Source organism: Musca autumnalis, unplaced genomic scaffold, assembly GCF_047663935.1.
Source record: "Musca autumnalis isolate F117 unplaced genomic scaffold, ASM4766393v1 scaffold_2, whole genome shotgun sequence".
In the NCBI taxonomy this organism is placed as follows: Eukaryota; Metazoa; Arthropoda; class Insecta; order Diptera; family Muscidae; genus Musca; species Musca autumnalis.
Window position 1 is genome coordinate 213970189 of NW_027411755.1, and position 17207 is coordinate 213987395.

General features: G+C 37.6%; 1 protein-coding gene across 4 annotated transcripts in view; it reads right to left on the reverse strand.

Annotated features, from left to right (window-relative positions):
• Nucleotides 1-17207, reverse strand: part of vir-1 (virus-induced RNA 1) — a 273677-nt gene that overhangs the window by 234810 nt on the left and 21660 nt on the right. Inside the window, exons 1-2 of one of the 4 annotated variants that reach the window (XM_073970863.1) lie at nt 1393-1968; nt 1013-1273 (exon numbers count right to left, since the gene is read on the reverse strand). In XM_073970863.1, coding sequence (XP_073826964.1) covers nt 1013-1079 — 67 coding nt within the window. In that variant the 5' untranslated portion in view covers nt 1080-1273; nt 1393-1968. Of the gene's footprint in view, nt 1-1012; nt 1274-1372; nt 1969-17207 lie in introns of those variants that run through there. The other 3 variants (XM_073970867.1, XM_073970866.1, XM_073970864.1) reach the window with 3 other exon arrangements.

Below are 17207 nucleotides of genomic sequence, written 5' to 3' on the forward strand. Positions count from 1 at the left end.
GAAAATTTGTGCGCATGATAACTCGTGAAGGGAGTAACCGATTCGGTCCAAAATGTGGCCTTCGTAATAATTTGTGCAAACTTAGTTTAAGTTCGAAGATAAGCCATATCGGTCCACTGCTTCGGGTACCTCCCACACAAAATTTTGGATAAATTCACTTTAATACCTGCTCTCGAATCACTTTGATTTTTATTGAAGCAATTTGCATTCGCTGCCTCAATTACGACAGCAAAAGTTTTTTCAGGGGCAAGTCCATACTTATTGAGAAAACAGCCAGTTGTTAAAATCTCCTATGGAACCATATGTAATGGCTGGAGAGCTCGAACCGCATACTGCGTTCTTCCACACTTTGGATATCATAATATTTCTTTAATATTAGATGAAATTCCAAGGTGGTGCTTATCGGTCCACTCCTTCCGGTACCTCCCCCACAAAAGTTCAAAAATATTTGCTAAAATGGTATGCGCGATATCTCATAGACGTAGCATCCAATTTGGTCCATACTTTGGATCTCTAAATATTGAAGAAACTTAGTTTATGTTCAAATTTGGGTCCTAACTGTCCAATCCTTGGGGTACCATCCAAACATATGCTCAACATTTTTGTGTGGTTAAAGGTCTGTTCTAGGATCCTTTGGACATTTGTAATCAAATGTTTTCCTAGTGGCCCTGCTTACATCCACATATATTATGTTTTTCGTAGGTTAGTATAGTAAAGAAGTCCGATTTATCGATATCCCCGCAAATTTTTGAGCTTTAATCCTATCCAATTTTTTTGGCCTGCACTCAAATGTAGACTTGAGTTTATACACCATGTGCAAAAATGGGAAAGTTAAACAATTTTGATTTGAAGAAAAATGGACACATTTCGTTCATTACACACTAATATACACCAGCATAAATCTATTTGGAAGCCAATGAAAACGAACGAACGAACGAACGACCAAACGTAAATAAATGTAAATACGCAAATAATTCTTATTTTTAATTCGGTTACGTTTTGACCCACTTACCTGGTAATGACAATACACCGTTCACAGCCAGCAAGGTGACAACGAATAGACCAATGAAATTTTTCATTTTGTCGCTTTCAATGGGAATTTATTGTTGTTGATGGACTTTTTTCTTTTCTTCTGTGTGCACAAAAGAAAACACTCACGCAATTGAATTTATTTATTGGCTTCTTATAGAATGTTGTCAATTTATTTTTATTTTTTGTTTTCTTTTATTTTAATTGTCTGTATTTTTTCACTTAAAACTGCAACAACAAAATTCTAGAAAAAAATTAGAAAATTAATACATATTATTTTTTTTTAATTAATTGATTATAATTGAATGTGTTGTTATTGTTGTTTGTGAACAACGTAATTTACTCCCACACACAGACACACACCGTTTGTTTAAATTGGAAATTTCCAATTTTATTTCACTCTTTTTTTAATTTTCAAAAATTAATTTTAGAATTCTTTTCTTTTAATTATTTTGAAATATTCTTGACGTTTTGAATTTGTTTGTTTGTCTTTGCGCGTCTGCAGTCTACAAAGGTTTGTTTAAAACTTGGCCGGTTTTGGAATACAATTAAAAGCGACAGGTTCTCAGTCATTCAGTTTATACTCAATTCTAGTTTAGGACAGACAAATTTCAGTGGCAGCTAAAAAGCCGCTGAACACATCAACGCCAGCGAAGACGACTATGTACATCGTTGATGGTTGTCATTCATTTAACGTGGAGAACAATGTGACGTTGCTGCTTGTTTTGCTGTCTGACTGGCGGCTAACGAGCGGACAGCTAGCCGGTAGGTAGCATGCTAGACGGCTACCAGTATGTTCTGTTGTTTTTATTAGCTGCAATGACATTTGTGAGATTCAATGCGATTCCATACAAATGAGCTTGCTGCGCTTGTTTTATTGCAGCGCTGATTGAGTTATGCCGGTCTGAGTACCCTTTTCCTCATTGTAGCTACATGAGTGACAACAACGGATTGAACGAGTGGACTTATGGACTTATTGTCATTGTTTCTGTGCATTATTGTTATTGTTTTTGCATTTTCTTTTCGTACATTCAATTTGTTGTCCCCTACAGCGGCACTATATAGTATGTAGGATCTAGGCTGCTCAAAAAGCCAGCTAATGGCCACATAAGTCGACTTTGGATAACCGATTGCTGAACTTGTAGTGTTATGTATACAAATTTTGTAAGAAGATGGGTCCGAGACAAAATCAAATGTTCCAATGTAGGTCCGAGTTCGCACTCTGAGAATGCGGTGAGAAAATTCGAAAGAATATTAATGCCAATCCTGTTTATTTCTGAGAGACCATTTTTCATAGGTGTGTTGTTTTTTGTTTGCAGGCGGGTCAAGTTCGAAGCGGGGCTATCTCGTATAACCCTCACATGACGATAGCAAATTCAGGTATTTTTAAATTTTTATCGATTCTTTCCGTCCAAATTGGAAGTGTTTCCCATGTCAAAAATATTTTGAAATTTTTGTTAGAAGGTTCGGAACAAATTAAATTTAATTTGAGATTGATTTAGGGCTCAAAGTGGTCAAAAAAGTTATCCACCAAAAATTTGGTATGGGTGAACGCTTTGGAATAGCCCCAATATAACAAACAGCACCTCTCGATTTAAGGTATCCAGAAGTTTTGGGCCCAAATTGGATGTAACTTGGCATTTAGGGTTCTAAGTGGCATAAAAAACACTATACCGAAAATTGGGGAGCTTTCGTAGCATTTTGATTTATAATATTTGGTGAGGGGTATAAAAAGTTTGCCCCGGCCGACTTGTTGCGTTTCTCTTCCAGGCAAACTATAGTCTAGATTTATATTCAACATTAGACAGAACTTCTGGTCTTTCTTCTTCGATAATATCTGGCCTTCTATTGCAATACCTTCTGGACTTCAAAATTAAGAACATCTGGTCTTCTATAGGAAAACCTTCAGGCCATGAAGGACTTCTAGACTTATAAAAGCAACTATATGCAGATCATGCGGTCTTCTATCTGCAGATCATGTGATATTTCATAAGAAAACTTTACGGTCGTATATGTATAAGAAGACCTTGCAACCTTTATATGAAAACTTTGTGATCTTCTTTAAGATGGCGTTGTATTCTTCTTCAGGAAGGTTTTGTGGTATTCTATATGAACAACTTCTTCTGGTTGTCCATATGAAGGCATTCTTCTTGCCTTCTGGTCTTCTATTTGAAGATCTTCTGGTCTTCTATTGGAAGATCTTCTGGTCTTCTACAGAATTGGAGATCTTCCTATTGAAGACTAGGATGCTTAGTCTTCAGTAGGAAGATCTCCTTCTGGTCTTCCACGGGTAGGCCTCCTTCGGACCTTCTAAAGATTGAACTTTCGTTCTTCCATAGGTAGACCTTTCGGTATTTTATTGGAAGATCTTCTGGTCTTCTACAGTAAGGCGTTTTAGTTTTCTGCAGGAGACCTTCCTCTGATCTTCTATACAAAGGCTTCCGTTTTATATTCTACGGGAAGGATTTTTCAGGTGTTCTATAGAAAGGCGTTCTGGTATTCTATGAGAAGACATTCTATTCTAAGACCTTCTGGTCTTCCTGTAGAAGACATTTTGATCTTGTATAGGAAGACTTTCCGGTGTTTTATAGGAAGCCATTCTTGTCTGCTATAGATAGACTGGTCTGGTCGTCTATAGAAAAACATTCTACAACAAGACCTTTTTCCTTCTATTGGAAGCCATTCTGGTCGTTTATGGGAAGACTTTCTCCTGATCTTCTATGTGAAGGTATTTTTGTGTGAAGGAAGGCCTTCCTTCGGTTGTCCTTCTTCTGGTCTTCCACGGGAAGGCATTTTTCAGGCCTTCTGAAGGATGCCCTTCTGATCTTGTCTAGGAAGACCTTTCGGTCTTTTGTTGGAAGACCATCTGGTCTTCTACAAAAAGGCGTTCTGGTCTTCTATAGGAAGACCTTCTTCCGGTATTTTATGGGATGACTTTCCAATCTTCTATATGAAGACCCACCTGTTTTCTATACAAGACATTCTTGTCTTCTACAGAAATAGCTTCCGTAGGAATACCTTCTTCTGGTCTTCCTTCTTCGGACCTTCTAAAGGTTAAACTTCCCTTCTTCCATAGAAAGACATTTCGGACTTCTATTGGAAGAGCTTCTGGTCGTCTACAGTAAGGTGTTCTGGTCTTTTAAGGAAAACTTTATTCTGGTCTTCTGTAGGAGACTTTTTGTTGGTCATCCATGGAAAAACCTTCTTCTAGTCTTCTATGGGAAGACATTCTTCTGGTTTCTAATAGTATGATCTTCTTCTGGCCTTCTCTTCCTTCTTTGGGTCATAAATGGACAAACATGCATCTGGTATCCATAGCGAAGGCCTTCTTCGGGCCTTCAAAAGGATGACCTGGTATTTTATACGAACACATTCTGGTCTTTTATACAAATATTTGCCATAGGAAGTCCTCGTTCTGGTCTTTCGCGGGAAGGCCTTCTAAAGGATGACTTTCTGGTTTTCTAGGCCTTCTGGTCTTGTAAGATAGTAAGACATTTCGGTCTTCTATTGGAAGACATTCTGGTCTTCTACAGCAAAGTGTTCTAGACTTCTATAGAAAAATCGTTTTCTGGTATCTTCTAGGTATATCTTTCGTCATCCATAGAAAAACCTTTTTCTGGTCTTCTATAGAAAGATATTCTTCTGGTCTTCCACAAGAAGTCATTCTTAAGGTCTTCTGAAGGATGACATTCAGGCCATCTGAAGTATGACCTTCTGGCTTCTTTTGGAAGGCCTTCCGGTCGTAAGCTTTCTGGTCTTCTATAAGAAGACCTTCCTTACTTCATTTATGGAAAACCTTCCTTCTGGTATTATATAAGAAGACATTCTCCCGGTCTTCCACAGAAAGGCATTCTTTTGGTCTTCCACAGGAAAGTATTCTTCAGATTCTTCTATAGAAAAATCGTTTTCTGGTCTCCTCTAGGAATACCTTTCGTCATCCATAGAAAAACTTTTTTTTTGGTCTTCTATTGAAAGGTATTCTTCTGGTCTTCCACGGGAAGTCATTCTTCAGGTCTTCTGAAGGATGACATTCAGGCCTTCTGAAGTATGACCTTCTGGTCTTTATTTGGAAGACCGTCCGCTCTTCCTTGGGAAGACCTTCCGGCCGTAAGCTTTATGGCCTTCCAAGAGATGACCGTCCGGTTTTCTATTGGAGGACCTTCCTTACTTCATCTATGGAAAACCTTCCTTGTGGGATTCTATAAGAAGACATTCATCCGGTCTTCCATAGAAAGGCATCCTTCTGGTCTTCCACAGGAAAGAAGCTTCAGGTTCTGTTTTTCTTTTATAAAAAGAAATTATATTCTTTTACATGTATAGGAAGATTTTCGGGCCTTCCATAGGAAACCATTCTATAGGAAAACTTTCGTCTTGTCCTCTATACGAAAACCTTCTTCTGATCGCCTGTCGGAAGACCTTCTTCTGATCTGCTATGGGAAGCCATTCTTCTAGTTTTCTATAGGAAGATCTTCTTATTGTCCTCCATGGGAAGGCCTTCTTCGGGCCTTCAAAAGGATGACCTTCTGGTCTTCTATAGGAAGACTTTTGGGTCTTCTATACGACGTCCTTCTGGTCTTCTAAGGAAAGACTGGTCTGGTCTTCTATAGAAAGACCTTTTGGTATTCTACAAGAGGACCTTTTTGTCTTGTTTAAGAAGATCTTCGGGTCTTCCTTAGCAAGACTCTCTGGGTATTTATAGGAAGACCTCTGGTCATTTATGGAGAGAACTGTGGTAAGAAAAGGCTTCTTCTGAAGGAAAACTTTCTGATTTTCTATAGAAAAAAATTGGTATTCTATTATTAGGAATAAAATATCTATTTGAGATCACAGGGTGTCTTCTACGAAAACTCCTTGGGATATTGTATAAAAAGACCAATGTAAAAGAACTCCTTCGGCTCCTCTACGGGTTGAGCTTCTAGTCTTCTTCTAGATGTTTTCCTGGCTTTCCGTGGGAAAATGTTTTCTTATTTTAATTTTTTCCCCAAACATCTTAGAAGGAACAAGCGAGACTTCACTCATATCAATAGCTTTACCGCGATGATGTGGGGACCTACTTTTTATTGCCGACTCCGAACGACGTGTCTTAAAACACCACCTGTACAGAAGTTTTATTTGGCATGGAAAGTGTACATGGAAGTATCGTCAATATTACTCCTTAATACCCCTTAATATTTGACACCGTTGAAAAAGTGACGTTGTCTGGCCTGGGAATCGAACCCAGCATTGGTGGTACTTCTCATAAACTATCACAAACTTTGAAATTTTGCCATAGTTTTTTTTTCTTTAGAAAGTTATTATTGTACAACATTGTCGTGTAGAGTTTACACTGTAGACCGATTATACAATGCACTTTCTTTGTGCATTATATTTGATTTGTCTTTGTTGCATTTGTTTTGAATGTTATTTTTCATTGTTCGTGCTTGAGCGTAAATGTGTTTTTTCTTTGTTTTTTTTTTCATCTACATAAAAACAAAAAAACAGAAAATTACTATATGAACAACGACCGACGACATTACCTACCTACCGGTCAGTCAAACATCATCAATTGTACAAAACAAATTAAGGGAAATTCAATGTTCTGCTGTTGTTATTGTCATTTGTTGTTATTTCAATTACAGTTTGCTACAGTAAAACATAGATGGGCATTTAAATAGCAGGATTTAAAAGCAATCACAATTATATTTTAGAGTATTTCTAACAACTTTTAGCAGTAAAATTATAAAAATCGAAATAATATTAATAAATTAGGAGGGTTGGCATTTTTATTTAGGATGACGTCTTCTAATGGGTGATCCAACAAGAGGTTTTTTTCGACAGCCTTTTTTTGACAGATCACGTGTGAGTCGCGTCACTTGTTCATGTTATTTTTGTTGAGTACTATCTGGCATTTTATCATGGAAAAGCTTACGCCTCTACAACGTTTACAAATCGTTCAACTTTATTACGAAAATTCTCGTTATGTGGGACGTGTGTTTTGAGCCTAATTTTATTCAGTGATGAGACACATTTCTGGCTTTTCTGGCTTTATAGGTATGTAAAGAAGCAAAATTATCACATTTAGGAAGAAGAGCAACTTAAAGAGATTCAAGAGCTGCCACGTCATCCAGAAAAATAACGGTTTGTGGGTCGGTGGAATCGGCGGATCCTATTTCTTCAAAATGAAGGTCAATGGCGACCGTTATTGCGCCGTGATAACCGACTATTTGATGTCAGAAATTGAAGGTCTTAATCTCGGCGACATTTGGTTTCAACAAAACGGCGCCACTTCCCACACATCGCATCAATCAATGGATTTATTGAAAGAACACTTAGGTGAGCACGTTTTGAACCAGTCGATTGGACACCAAGATCGTCACATATCACTCCGTTAGACTTTTTCCTGTGAGAATATGTAAAGTTAAAAGCCACTTCGATCCCGGTTTTGGGGGAAACCATCAGACGTGCCATTCGCCAGTTACCAGTCGAAAAGCTTGAACGAATCATTAAAAATTGAACGCAATGGATTGACTTGTCTGTGTTTTTTCTTCAAAGAAAGTGAGAACCTCTAAATGGATCACCCTTATTTTAATTTTTAAAATAGTCAGGCTTAATCCCCTTGTCGTTGTTTTAATATTTCATTAAAAAAAACTTTAATTTATTAGTGGGGAAAAATTTACGATATTTACCTAGGGGTAAGGCAGGGAAGACAATAGTTTCGGATCTCGCCACAGATCCTCATCAGTTTCCTTGTTTCCTGTTTTCAACTGAACATTTGAGGTTCCCAGTGGTCACTAAACATTATCACCAAAAGTTGTCAAGACAAACGTTGTCAACATAGGTATAGATAGCCCCCATATAATGGTATCTCCCGATTTTCGGTATTTTGAGGACTTTAGGTACATCTTAAGACCGAACTACCTGCAATTGAACATTTGAGCTTCACAGTGGTCACAAAGCATCCGTTATATGGTATAACCCCATACAACGGTACCTCCCGATTTTCGGTATTTTGAAGATTTAAGCTACATTTTTAGACAGAACTACTTGTAATTTGACACTTGAGGTTCACAGTGGTCACGAAACTTCTTTATTTGAAATTGTGAACAAAGGTCAAACTTTCCGACTTTCTGTATTTTGAGGATATTAGCTACTATTTTTAACCGAACTAGCTGTTATTTGACACTTGAGATTTTCAGCGGTCACGAAACATTTTTGGTATACCAACAAATTGAAGAAATTGTAGATACATTTTTTGACCAAATTCAGGCATTTGGGGTATCCGTAGTCGAACAATTTATGCATATAACAGGACACGGTGCACTTGAATCAAATTTAAATGGAAGGGCTTAAACCTGAGAAGTTTTTGCGGATTCCAAAACTACAATGATCATAGAAGAGAAAAATCAAAATACTAAAAAAATAGCTTTTTAAATAAATCGCGTTTTAAGTTGACATTTTTAAGGGTTTTTTAGGTTTTCACGGTTTTGCTTGGAAACCGCTAGTCCATACGAAATGGGACTAAAGAAAATGTCGTAGCTATGAAAATTCTCTGCAAGATTGACTTTTATGACATTTTCGTAGGTTTTACCGTTATAGAGATACAGAAGTTCAAATTAGGACAATGGATGGACTGTATCGCCTCCTTGTAAAACAATGTCATGTACGGTGCGCTTAACTAACTTTGAATAAAAACCGCTTACACCAGGGACGTTTTTGCAGATTTTGAAACAGCAATATTTATAGGTGAGATAAATCCAAAAACAAGAAAAAATCGCTGGATGGATTTTTAATAAATCGCGATCAAAGTTCACATTTTTAGGTTTTTCTAGGTTTTCACGATTTTACTTGGAAACCGCAAGTCCTATTGAAATGGGACTAAAGAAAATGTTGTAGTAGTGAAAATTTTGTACAAGACTTGCTGAATGATACTTTCCTTGGTTTTCCCATTTTTGAGATATAGTGGTTCAGATCAAACTTTCAGATTTTTTTCTTAGGTCTTTAGGATTTAGATTGAAAACGGCAATTCCTGTCGAAATGAGACTAAAGAATATGTTGTTTCTGTAAAAATTCTCTACAAGATTGGCTTTCATAATTTTTTCCGTTTTTGAGATATATAAGTTTAAGTTGGGAAATTGCGGTCATGACATTGTTTTATAAGGAAGCGATACAGTCAATCCATTGTCCTAATTTGAACTTCTATATCTCAATAACGGTAAAAACTACGAAAATATCATTAAGGTCAATCTTGTAGAGAATTTTCATAGCTACAACATTTTCTTTAGTCTTATTTCGTAAGGACTTGCGGTTTTCAAGCAAAATCGTGAAAACCGAAAAAACCTATAAAAATATCAACTTGAATCGCGATTTGTTTAAAAAACGGTCCGGAGATTTTTTAGTTTTTTGATTTTTCTCATCTATGAACATTGTAGTTTCAGAATCCGCTAAAACTTTCCAGCACCTTCCATTTAAAATTGATTCAAGAGCATCGTGTGGAAACTAATTATTCAATTTTAGTTCAGATTATTTTATGGTGGAGCGTATAAAAAGTTTTTTATTTTTGGAGCAAAAGATGGTATTTTTGGATTTGCAATTACAATGCGTGAACAGAAAAAAAATAAATTGTTGGAATAAAAATAGATATTGTTGTTCCAACAAAAGCGAAAAATATTTTTATTCTGTTCGTTAATTTAACGGTGAAATTCCTTAGTAACCTATGTTATAGCAGGGTACAGACGAAAGTTTTGAATGAGCGTTTTTATTAATTTCCAACTTTCCATCCACCAAAATGTATGTCGACGACTGCTAAAAAGCAGGGTTTAAAAGCCAGCATCTAAAAACATTAGCATGAGCTGTACACTTCAACTGCTACACAATATTGACACACACGGCTAAATAAGCATCCGAACGCATATTTATTTTGGTGCATTTTGATTATTTTATTTTTTTACGCCTAATCATTTTTTCGTTAGGCATAATCGACAACCACGCTACATATTTAGCAGTCGGCTGACCATTCGTCGCTGCGAAATAGCAACGGAGGGTGGTTTTGTGATTAAAGTTGCCAACGCAGTAATAAAAAAGGTGTCATTTAATGTCAAAATGCCTCCATCATATGGTAGAACCTAAAGAATACTAATTATTATTGTTTAAAAATAAAAAATATATGTATATTGAAAGGCTACACCAAAAATTCACATATCTTTTGAACGAAAAAGTGGAATTAATTATATCGTGATTTTTAATGCATTACACTGGTAACCCTGATCTCAAAAACAATTGTTTGCTGAAAACCTGGCTAAGCCGTTGAAACTTTGTTGCTTATTTTCTTTTCTGATATGTGTTTATCATGAGTGCTGCAAAATATGAGTATGCGTGACCGATGCTATTTTATTATAGCGACGATATCAAATAGCTAGCAATATTTTTGTGAATTTTGTTGCTACATGTTGCCGTCGTTCATTGTTGCTAAACATATTTCGAAGAAATTTTAGCAGGCAAAGCTGCAAAAATTCTGTGCTTTTGCTAATTGGCGTTAGCATTTTAAACCCTGCCAAAAAGGAATGGTCATACTGTGCATGCCAGTGACACGTCTTCGAAAAATATTTATTTCCCTTTATAAACAACTTCAAATCAACTCAGCACCCTTTTATGTGTGATATACATATCATTCAATGTTTGTTTCGGATACGGCTGGATTCTCTCACAGAAAATGCAACTTTTGTTTAAAACACACAAAAAATAAATTTCAAAGCGATCGTTGATGTAACCCGGCTCCCGATGCTGGACACTGGTACATATTATATTTTATTATTTTTGTTTTTGTTTAAGTTTTTTTTTTGCAAACAGTGATCATCATCAACTACAATCACAATATGCCGTTTAGAATTTCCATTAAATTAAAGTGACGGTAATGGCTTTCTATTTTATGACACTAACTATGTAAGTATCTACTAGTACCTTTTCCTCTCCGCGCATTTTGCAACAGTCAGGTATCGTTAGAGTAGCAGATAATTAAAATGTATAAAAATTGCCAGCCTGAGTCATCTCGCGTTGAACTAAGTACACGTACAACGTAAGTTTATTTACAATTTCCATGTCGAGAAAATTCTCTGAAGCATTTACAGAAATTCAGAGCAATTAAGGTCTAAGTCTAAAACGCAAACAAATGTGCTGTTATTTTGAAAAACAGTGAGGAAATAAAATTGAAAATGAATTGCTGTTTGGCAAATTATTGCATCAATCAGACAAATGTTAACTTTAAAGCATGAATAATAGAAGTAGAGACGACGTTAGTTGGATATTTCAACGGAATATCTAAAAAAATAAAATTTATGATATTGAAGGAAAATTACAATATGATAATTATAGGTTGAGGTAAATCTCTATAAACTTAGCCTTTAGGCTAACGAGGTTATGTACACTTTTATAACTGTCTAATCGATCGAGGAGATCAGCCGATTTTGACCAAACTCCACTCTTCGTAATATCGGTGCACTCCTTCGGGTACCTCCCCACAAGAGTTCAATATTATTCCCTAAAAGCATGCAGACGAAAAACTGTTCACACTATATATCGATCCACTCCTTCAGGAGTAATTCTTGGGATTGAACTGATCCGCACTGCTTTTTATACCCTACACCACTATGTGGGGAGGGTATTATAAGTTGGTTTTGGCCAAAATGTTTGTAACGCATCGAAATAATGGTCGTAGACCCATACTTATATATATCAAAATGAATGTCTCGACGAGCTGAGTCGATCTGGCTATGTGTGTCCGTCCGTCAGTCCGTCCGTCCGTCCGTCTGTCCGTCTGTCCATCTAAACCTTGTAATCACGCTACAGGCCGCAATTTTAATCGGATCGTCACGAAATTTTGGATGTTGATGGGGGTCCCGGAGGGGAAGAAGCCTATTGATTTTGGTGATGGTCGGATAATATTTAGGGGTCGGAAAGGGCAAAAGACTTAGGTGGATAAAAAGACAACGTTTTTTTCCAAAGCCAATATCTCAGCTTCTATATGGGGTATACCAAAAGTAAAGCCTGACAATGAAAGCAGAAAATATCACCTTTCTAATGATGTAAAGTAGGTGCTCGTAGGTGATCAAACAACGAAGATAGCGTAATAGTAGCAAATAAAACCCCAATTTTCATTTTTGCGATTTTAATTATATTGACAAATATCACAGCTTTGGTTGAAAAATTTCTAAAAGCAAAGCCTGACTATGAAAGTAGAAGATCCCGTCTTTACAATGATGCAAACTAGGTCGGCGTAGGTAACCAAATAACGGAGATATCGCAATAGTCGGTAATACATCCCATTTTTCTATTTTTTGGAAATCACGCTACAGGTCGCAATATTGATGGGATCGTCACGAAAATTTCAGGGTTAATGGGGGTCTCACAGATGAAGAAGCATATTGATTTTCGTGATGGTCGGATGATATTTAGGGGTCGGAATGGGCAAAAACTTATTTGGAGAAAAGTCAACATTTTATTTCAAAGCCAATATCTCCGTTTCTTTAAGAGGTATATCAAAAGCCAAACCTGGAAAGGAAAGTAGAAAATATCACCTTTACAACGGTGTAAAGCAGGTTGTCGTAGGTGGTCAAATAGCAAAGATATGGCAATAGCCGATAATGCATCCCATTTTCCGATTTTTTTGTAATCACGCTACAGGTCGCAATTTTGATCGGATGGTCACCAAATTTTGGGGGTTAATGGGGGTCCCAAAAAGAAAGAAGCCTATTGATTTTGATGATGGTCGGATAATATTCAGGGGTCGGAATGGACAAACACTTATTTGGAGAAAGGTCAACGTTTTATTTCAAAGCCAATATCTCTGTTTCTTTAAGAGGTATATCAAAAGCAAAATCTGGCAAGGAAAGTAGAAAATATCACCTTTACGACGATGTAAATTAGGTTGTCATAGGTAGTCAAATAGCAGAGATATGGCAATAGTCGGTAATGCACCCAATTTTCCGATTTGTTTGTAATCACGCTACAGGTCGCAATTTTAATCGGATCGTCACGAATTTTTTGGGAGTTGATGCGGGTCCCTCATAGGAAAAAGTCTATTGATTTTGGTGATAGCCGGATAACATTTAGGAGTCGGAATGGGGAAAAACTCATTTGGAGACAAATTCAAAGTTTTATTCTTTGTGAATATATTGGCTTCTAGTAGGGGTATTCCAACGACAAAGCCTGTCAATGGAAGAAGAAAATATTACCTTTACATTGGTGTAAAGCAGGTTGGCGAAGGTGGTCAAACAAGGGAGATACCACAATAGTCGGTAATGCATCCAATTCTTCCATTTTTTTGCAATCAAGCTACAGGTCGTAATTTTGAACGGATGGTCACGAAATTTTGGTTGCTTATGGGGGTCCCAGAGACAAAGAGGCATATTATTTTTGGTGGTAGTCAGTTTATATTCCCTAAAAGAAATGTTTACCAGTGAAAAGCTTATGCACAGGGGTAGTGGTGTAGGGTATCACATGGTCGGCCCCGTCCCGACTATAGCCTTTGCTCACTTGTTTTTTTTTTTTGAAAATTTTTAATATGTTCATATTTCGTAAACTATTTAAAATTTTGACTTATTTTATGTTGTCTCGGGCTATAACACTGCGAACGCAAATTTTGGGGCAGAGATAATTCCTTTTGGAGATGAATGAATGACCACGAAAACGCGGCAAAATCGATTAGTTGTCAATGAGAGTCGTACCTAAAATTGTCTGAGCGACATTATTTGCGGAACATTTCGAACCTGAAAAACGTCATCTTGTGGTACTTTTGTAGCGGCTCTTAAAATAAAGGCCGAAAAGGACATTGAAGGAAGCGAGTTAGAAGGTCGAAGTGCTCTACGAAAATAATCCTCATTCGATTTGACATGCACTCTCAAAAATAAGCTAAAACAACAGTGAACAAAGATATAACGCTAGTTCCTGATGGCTTACAGGGTCTCTAGTAAAAGCATTATCTCGCCATAACGCGGAAATTCGACTCACGTCGGATCTGTCCTTAGGGGTTCTTAATATACTCACCAAGGGCTTTTATCTCCAAAAGGAATTATCTCTGGCCCAAAATTTGTGTGCACAGTGTTATAGCCCGAGACAATAGCTACAACATAAAAATAAGTCAAAATTTCAAATAGTTTACGAAATATGAGCATATGAAATTTAACAATTTTCCAAAAAAGAAAAAAAAAACCGTACGGATCAGTTCAATCCCAAGAATTACTCCTGAAGGAGTGGACCGATATACAGTGTGCACAGTTTTTCGTCTGCATGATTTTAGGGAAAAATATTGAATTCTTGTTGGGAGGTACCCGACGGAGTACACCGATAGAACGAAGAGTACAGTTTGGACAAAATCAGTTGATCACCTCGATTGTTATCGCTTAGCCAGATTTCAAAGTGTATATTACAGTGTACATAACCTCGTTCGTCCTTCGGGGTTCTTAATATACTCACCAAGGCCTTTCTTCCCCAAGAGGAATATTTGGTACCCCAAACTTTCACCTCCATTTTGTTGCACAGTGTAACTTCTCTGAACATATTACTTAGAAAAAAAAAACTGTTCATGGTTAAAAAAAATGTAGAAAATTCACCATTTTGCCACTTATTTTATATTGTGGCCTATAACAGTCAAGCCATTGAGATTTTCGATCTAATACTAAGACAAAAATTGTAGCCAAGACAATAGTTAATAACTCTCTAGTACATAGCAAAAGCATTAGAACGCTCCTTCAGGCAGTTTTGGCCTTGTGAAAGTGCAAATTTTGTTTATTTATCAATATTTTCACCAAAAATTTGCACTTTTACAAGACCAAAACTGTCTCAAGGAGCGTTCTTATGCTTTTGTGATATACTAGAGAGCTCAGTACAATCCCAAGAATCAAAAACGCGAAGAGCCCACTAAGATGTTTTCCTTCCATTCTAATCGCCCCGCCTTAATATATATTCTTGATCAGGATAAAATTCTGAGTCGAATGTAATCGCTCTAGCGTCCATAATAATTGAGCTAGAACACTATGTTTTTGAACTGGATTGTAGTCAAGTTCGCAGATTGGCAACGTGCCATGTTCTGATGTAGCCTCCATGAGGATTTTAGCCACACACGGTGCTCTTGAAGCAACTGGTAGGTGCTTACACCTGGGAAGTTTTTGTGGATTCTGAAACTACAGTGTTCATAGATGAGACAAATCAAAAAAAAATCGCCGGAGCGCTTTTTAAATATATCGCGATTCAAGTTGACATTTTTAGGGATTTTTTAGGTTTTCACGATTTTGCTTGGAAACTGCAAGTCTTATCGAAATGGGACTAAAGAAAATGTTGTAGCTATAAAAATTCTCTACAAGACTGACCTTTAAGATGATTTCGTAGGTTTTACCGTTATTGAGATATAGAAGTTCAAATTGGGACAAAGAATTGACTGTATCGGGTGACGTAGGGGATGGAAGATACCAAGGAACGGTCCTGACCGGTTTTAACATGGCAAAGCCCAGGATTTATCTTGGTCCCTCTTTCATCCCAAGTGGACACTGACCTCCCCGTGGTGTCACCTGGGGAACTGCCTTTAACACCCGTTAAAGGTAGTGAGCTAACATGTGCCGCGCGTTCACCCATAAGAACGTTAAAAACTTGGGTTTGGGCGTCGGGTTAGTAACCCTCCCCTAGAAAAAACAGCCTACTATGAAAAAACGAAAGAAAAGAAAAACAAACCCCTCTAAAGTTGACGAACCCCGCAAACGTTTTAAGGACCATGATCTGCGAATCTGCACCTGGAATGTTCGCACTCTTTATAGAGAAGGTGCAGTCTTCGCATTGGCAGACGTACTTGAAAAGTACAAGACCGATATTACTGCCATACAGGAAATACGATGGATTGGGAAAGGCGTCACAACAACACCTAAAGGTGACGCACTGTATTATAGCTGCCATGACGTAAAGCATGAGTTTGGTTGTGGATTCGTAGTTAGTCGGAGACTAAAACATCTTGTATCCAGCTTCACTCCAGTGAATGAAAGACTTGCTGCAATTCGAATAAAAGCTAAATTCTTCAACATCAGCTTTATCTGCGCTCATGCTCCCACTGAAGAAAAGACCAAAGATATATTTTACGAGCGCTTAGAAGAAACATATGACCGTTGCCCTGCCCATGACATTAAAATCATTCTAGGCGATTTTAATGCCAAAATTGGAAAGGAGAATATCTTTGGCCCAACAGTCGGGAAATTCAGTCTCCACAGTGAAACATCTGACAATGGTATGAGACTGATAGACTTTGCAGCTGCAAAAAACATGGTAGTTAGCAGTACCAGATTTAATCATCTCGATATTCATAAGGGCACCTGGCTGTCTCCAGATCAGAAAACAAGAAACCAAATTGATCATGTTGTGATAGATGGAAGACATTCATCGAGCGTGTTGGATGTACGATCGTTCCGAGGCGCAAACATTGATTCGGACCACTACCTTGTTGCAGCAAAGGTACGCACCCGCTTAAACGTAGCAAACAAAGTACGAACAGACACAACACGAAAGTTAGACATCGGTAAGCTGCAATCACAACAGATAGCCACAGCATATTCCACTCAACTAGCCCAATTGCTTAATCAAAGCCCTCCTCATCCCGATAACATATCAGCGCAATGGCATAGCATTGCCCACTCCATGCAAACAGCCGCAAAATCCATACTTGGATACCATAGACCTCCACCAAGGAATCCATGGTATGATGAGGAGTGTCGTGCTGCCACCGAAGAGAAAAATGCGGCATATAAGGCTACTTTACAATCCGTAGCAACGCGTAGCGCACGAGAGAGATACAGGGAGAAAAGGAGAGAGGAGAAACGTCTTTTCCGCAGGAAAAAGAGAGAGATGGAAAAGCGGGAGTGTGAAAAAATCGAGATGTACAGGAGCCAGAATGAAGTCCGAAAATTCTACCAAAGAGTCAAGCATCAAACTGATGGCTTTGGTACAGGCACATCCTCCTGTAGAGACCAGCAAGGTAATTTGGTAACTGATACAGATAGTGTACTCAGGATATGGAAAGAACATTTTTCAAATCTGTTGGTATCCAATAGCAGCGAAGACGACGAAGATACCACAGTCCCAATCCCAGAAGATGGTATTGAATGTATACCGCCCAGCCAAGATGAGGTAAAGACAGCAATAAATCGGCTGAAGAATAATAAGGCAGC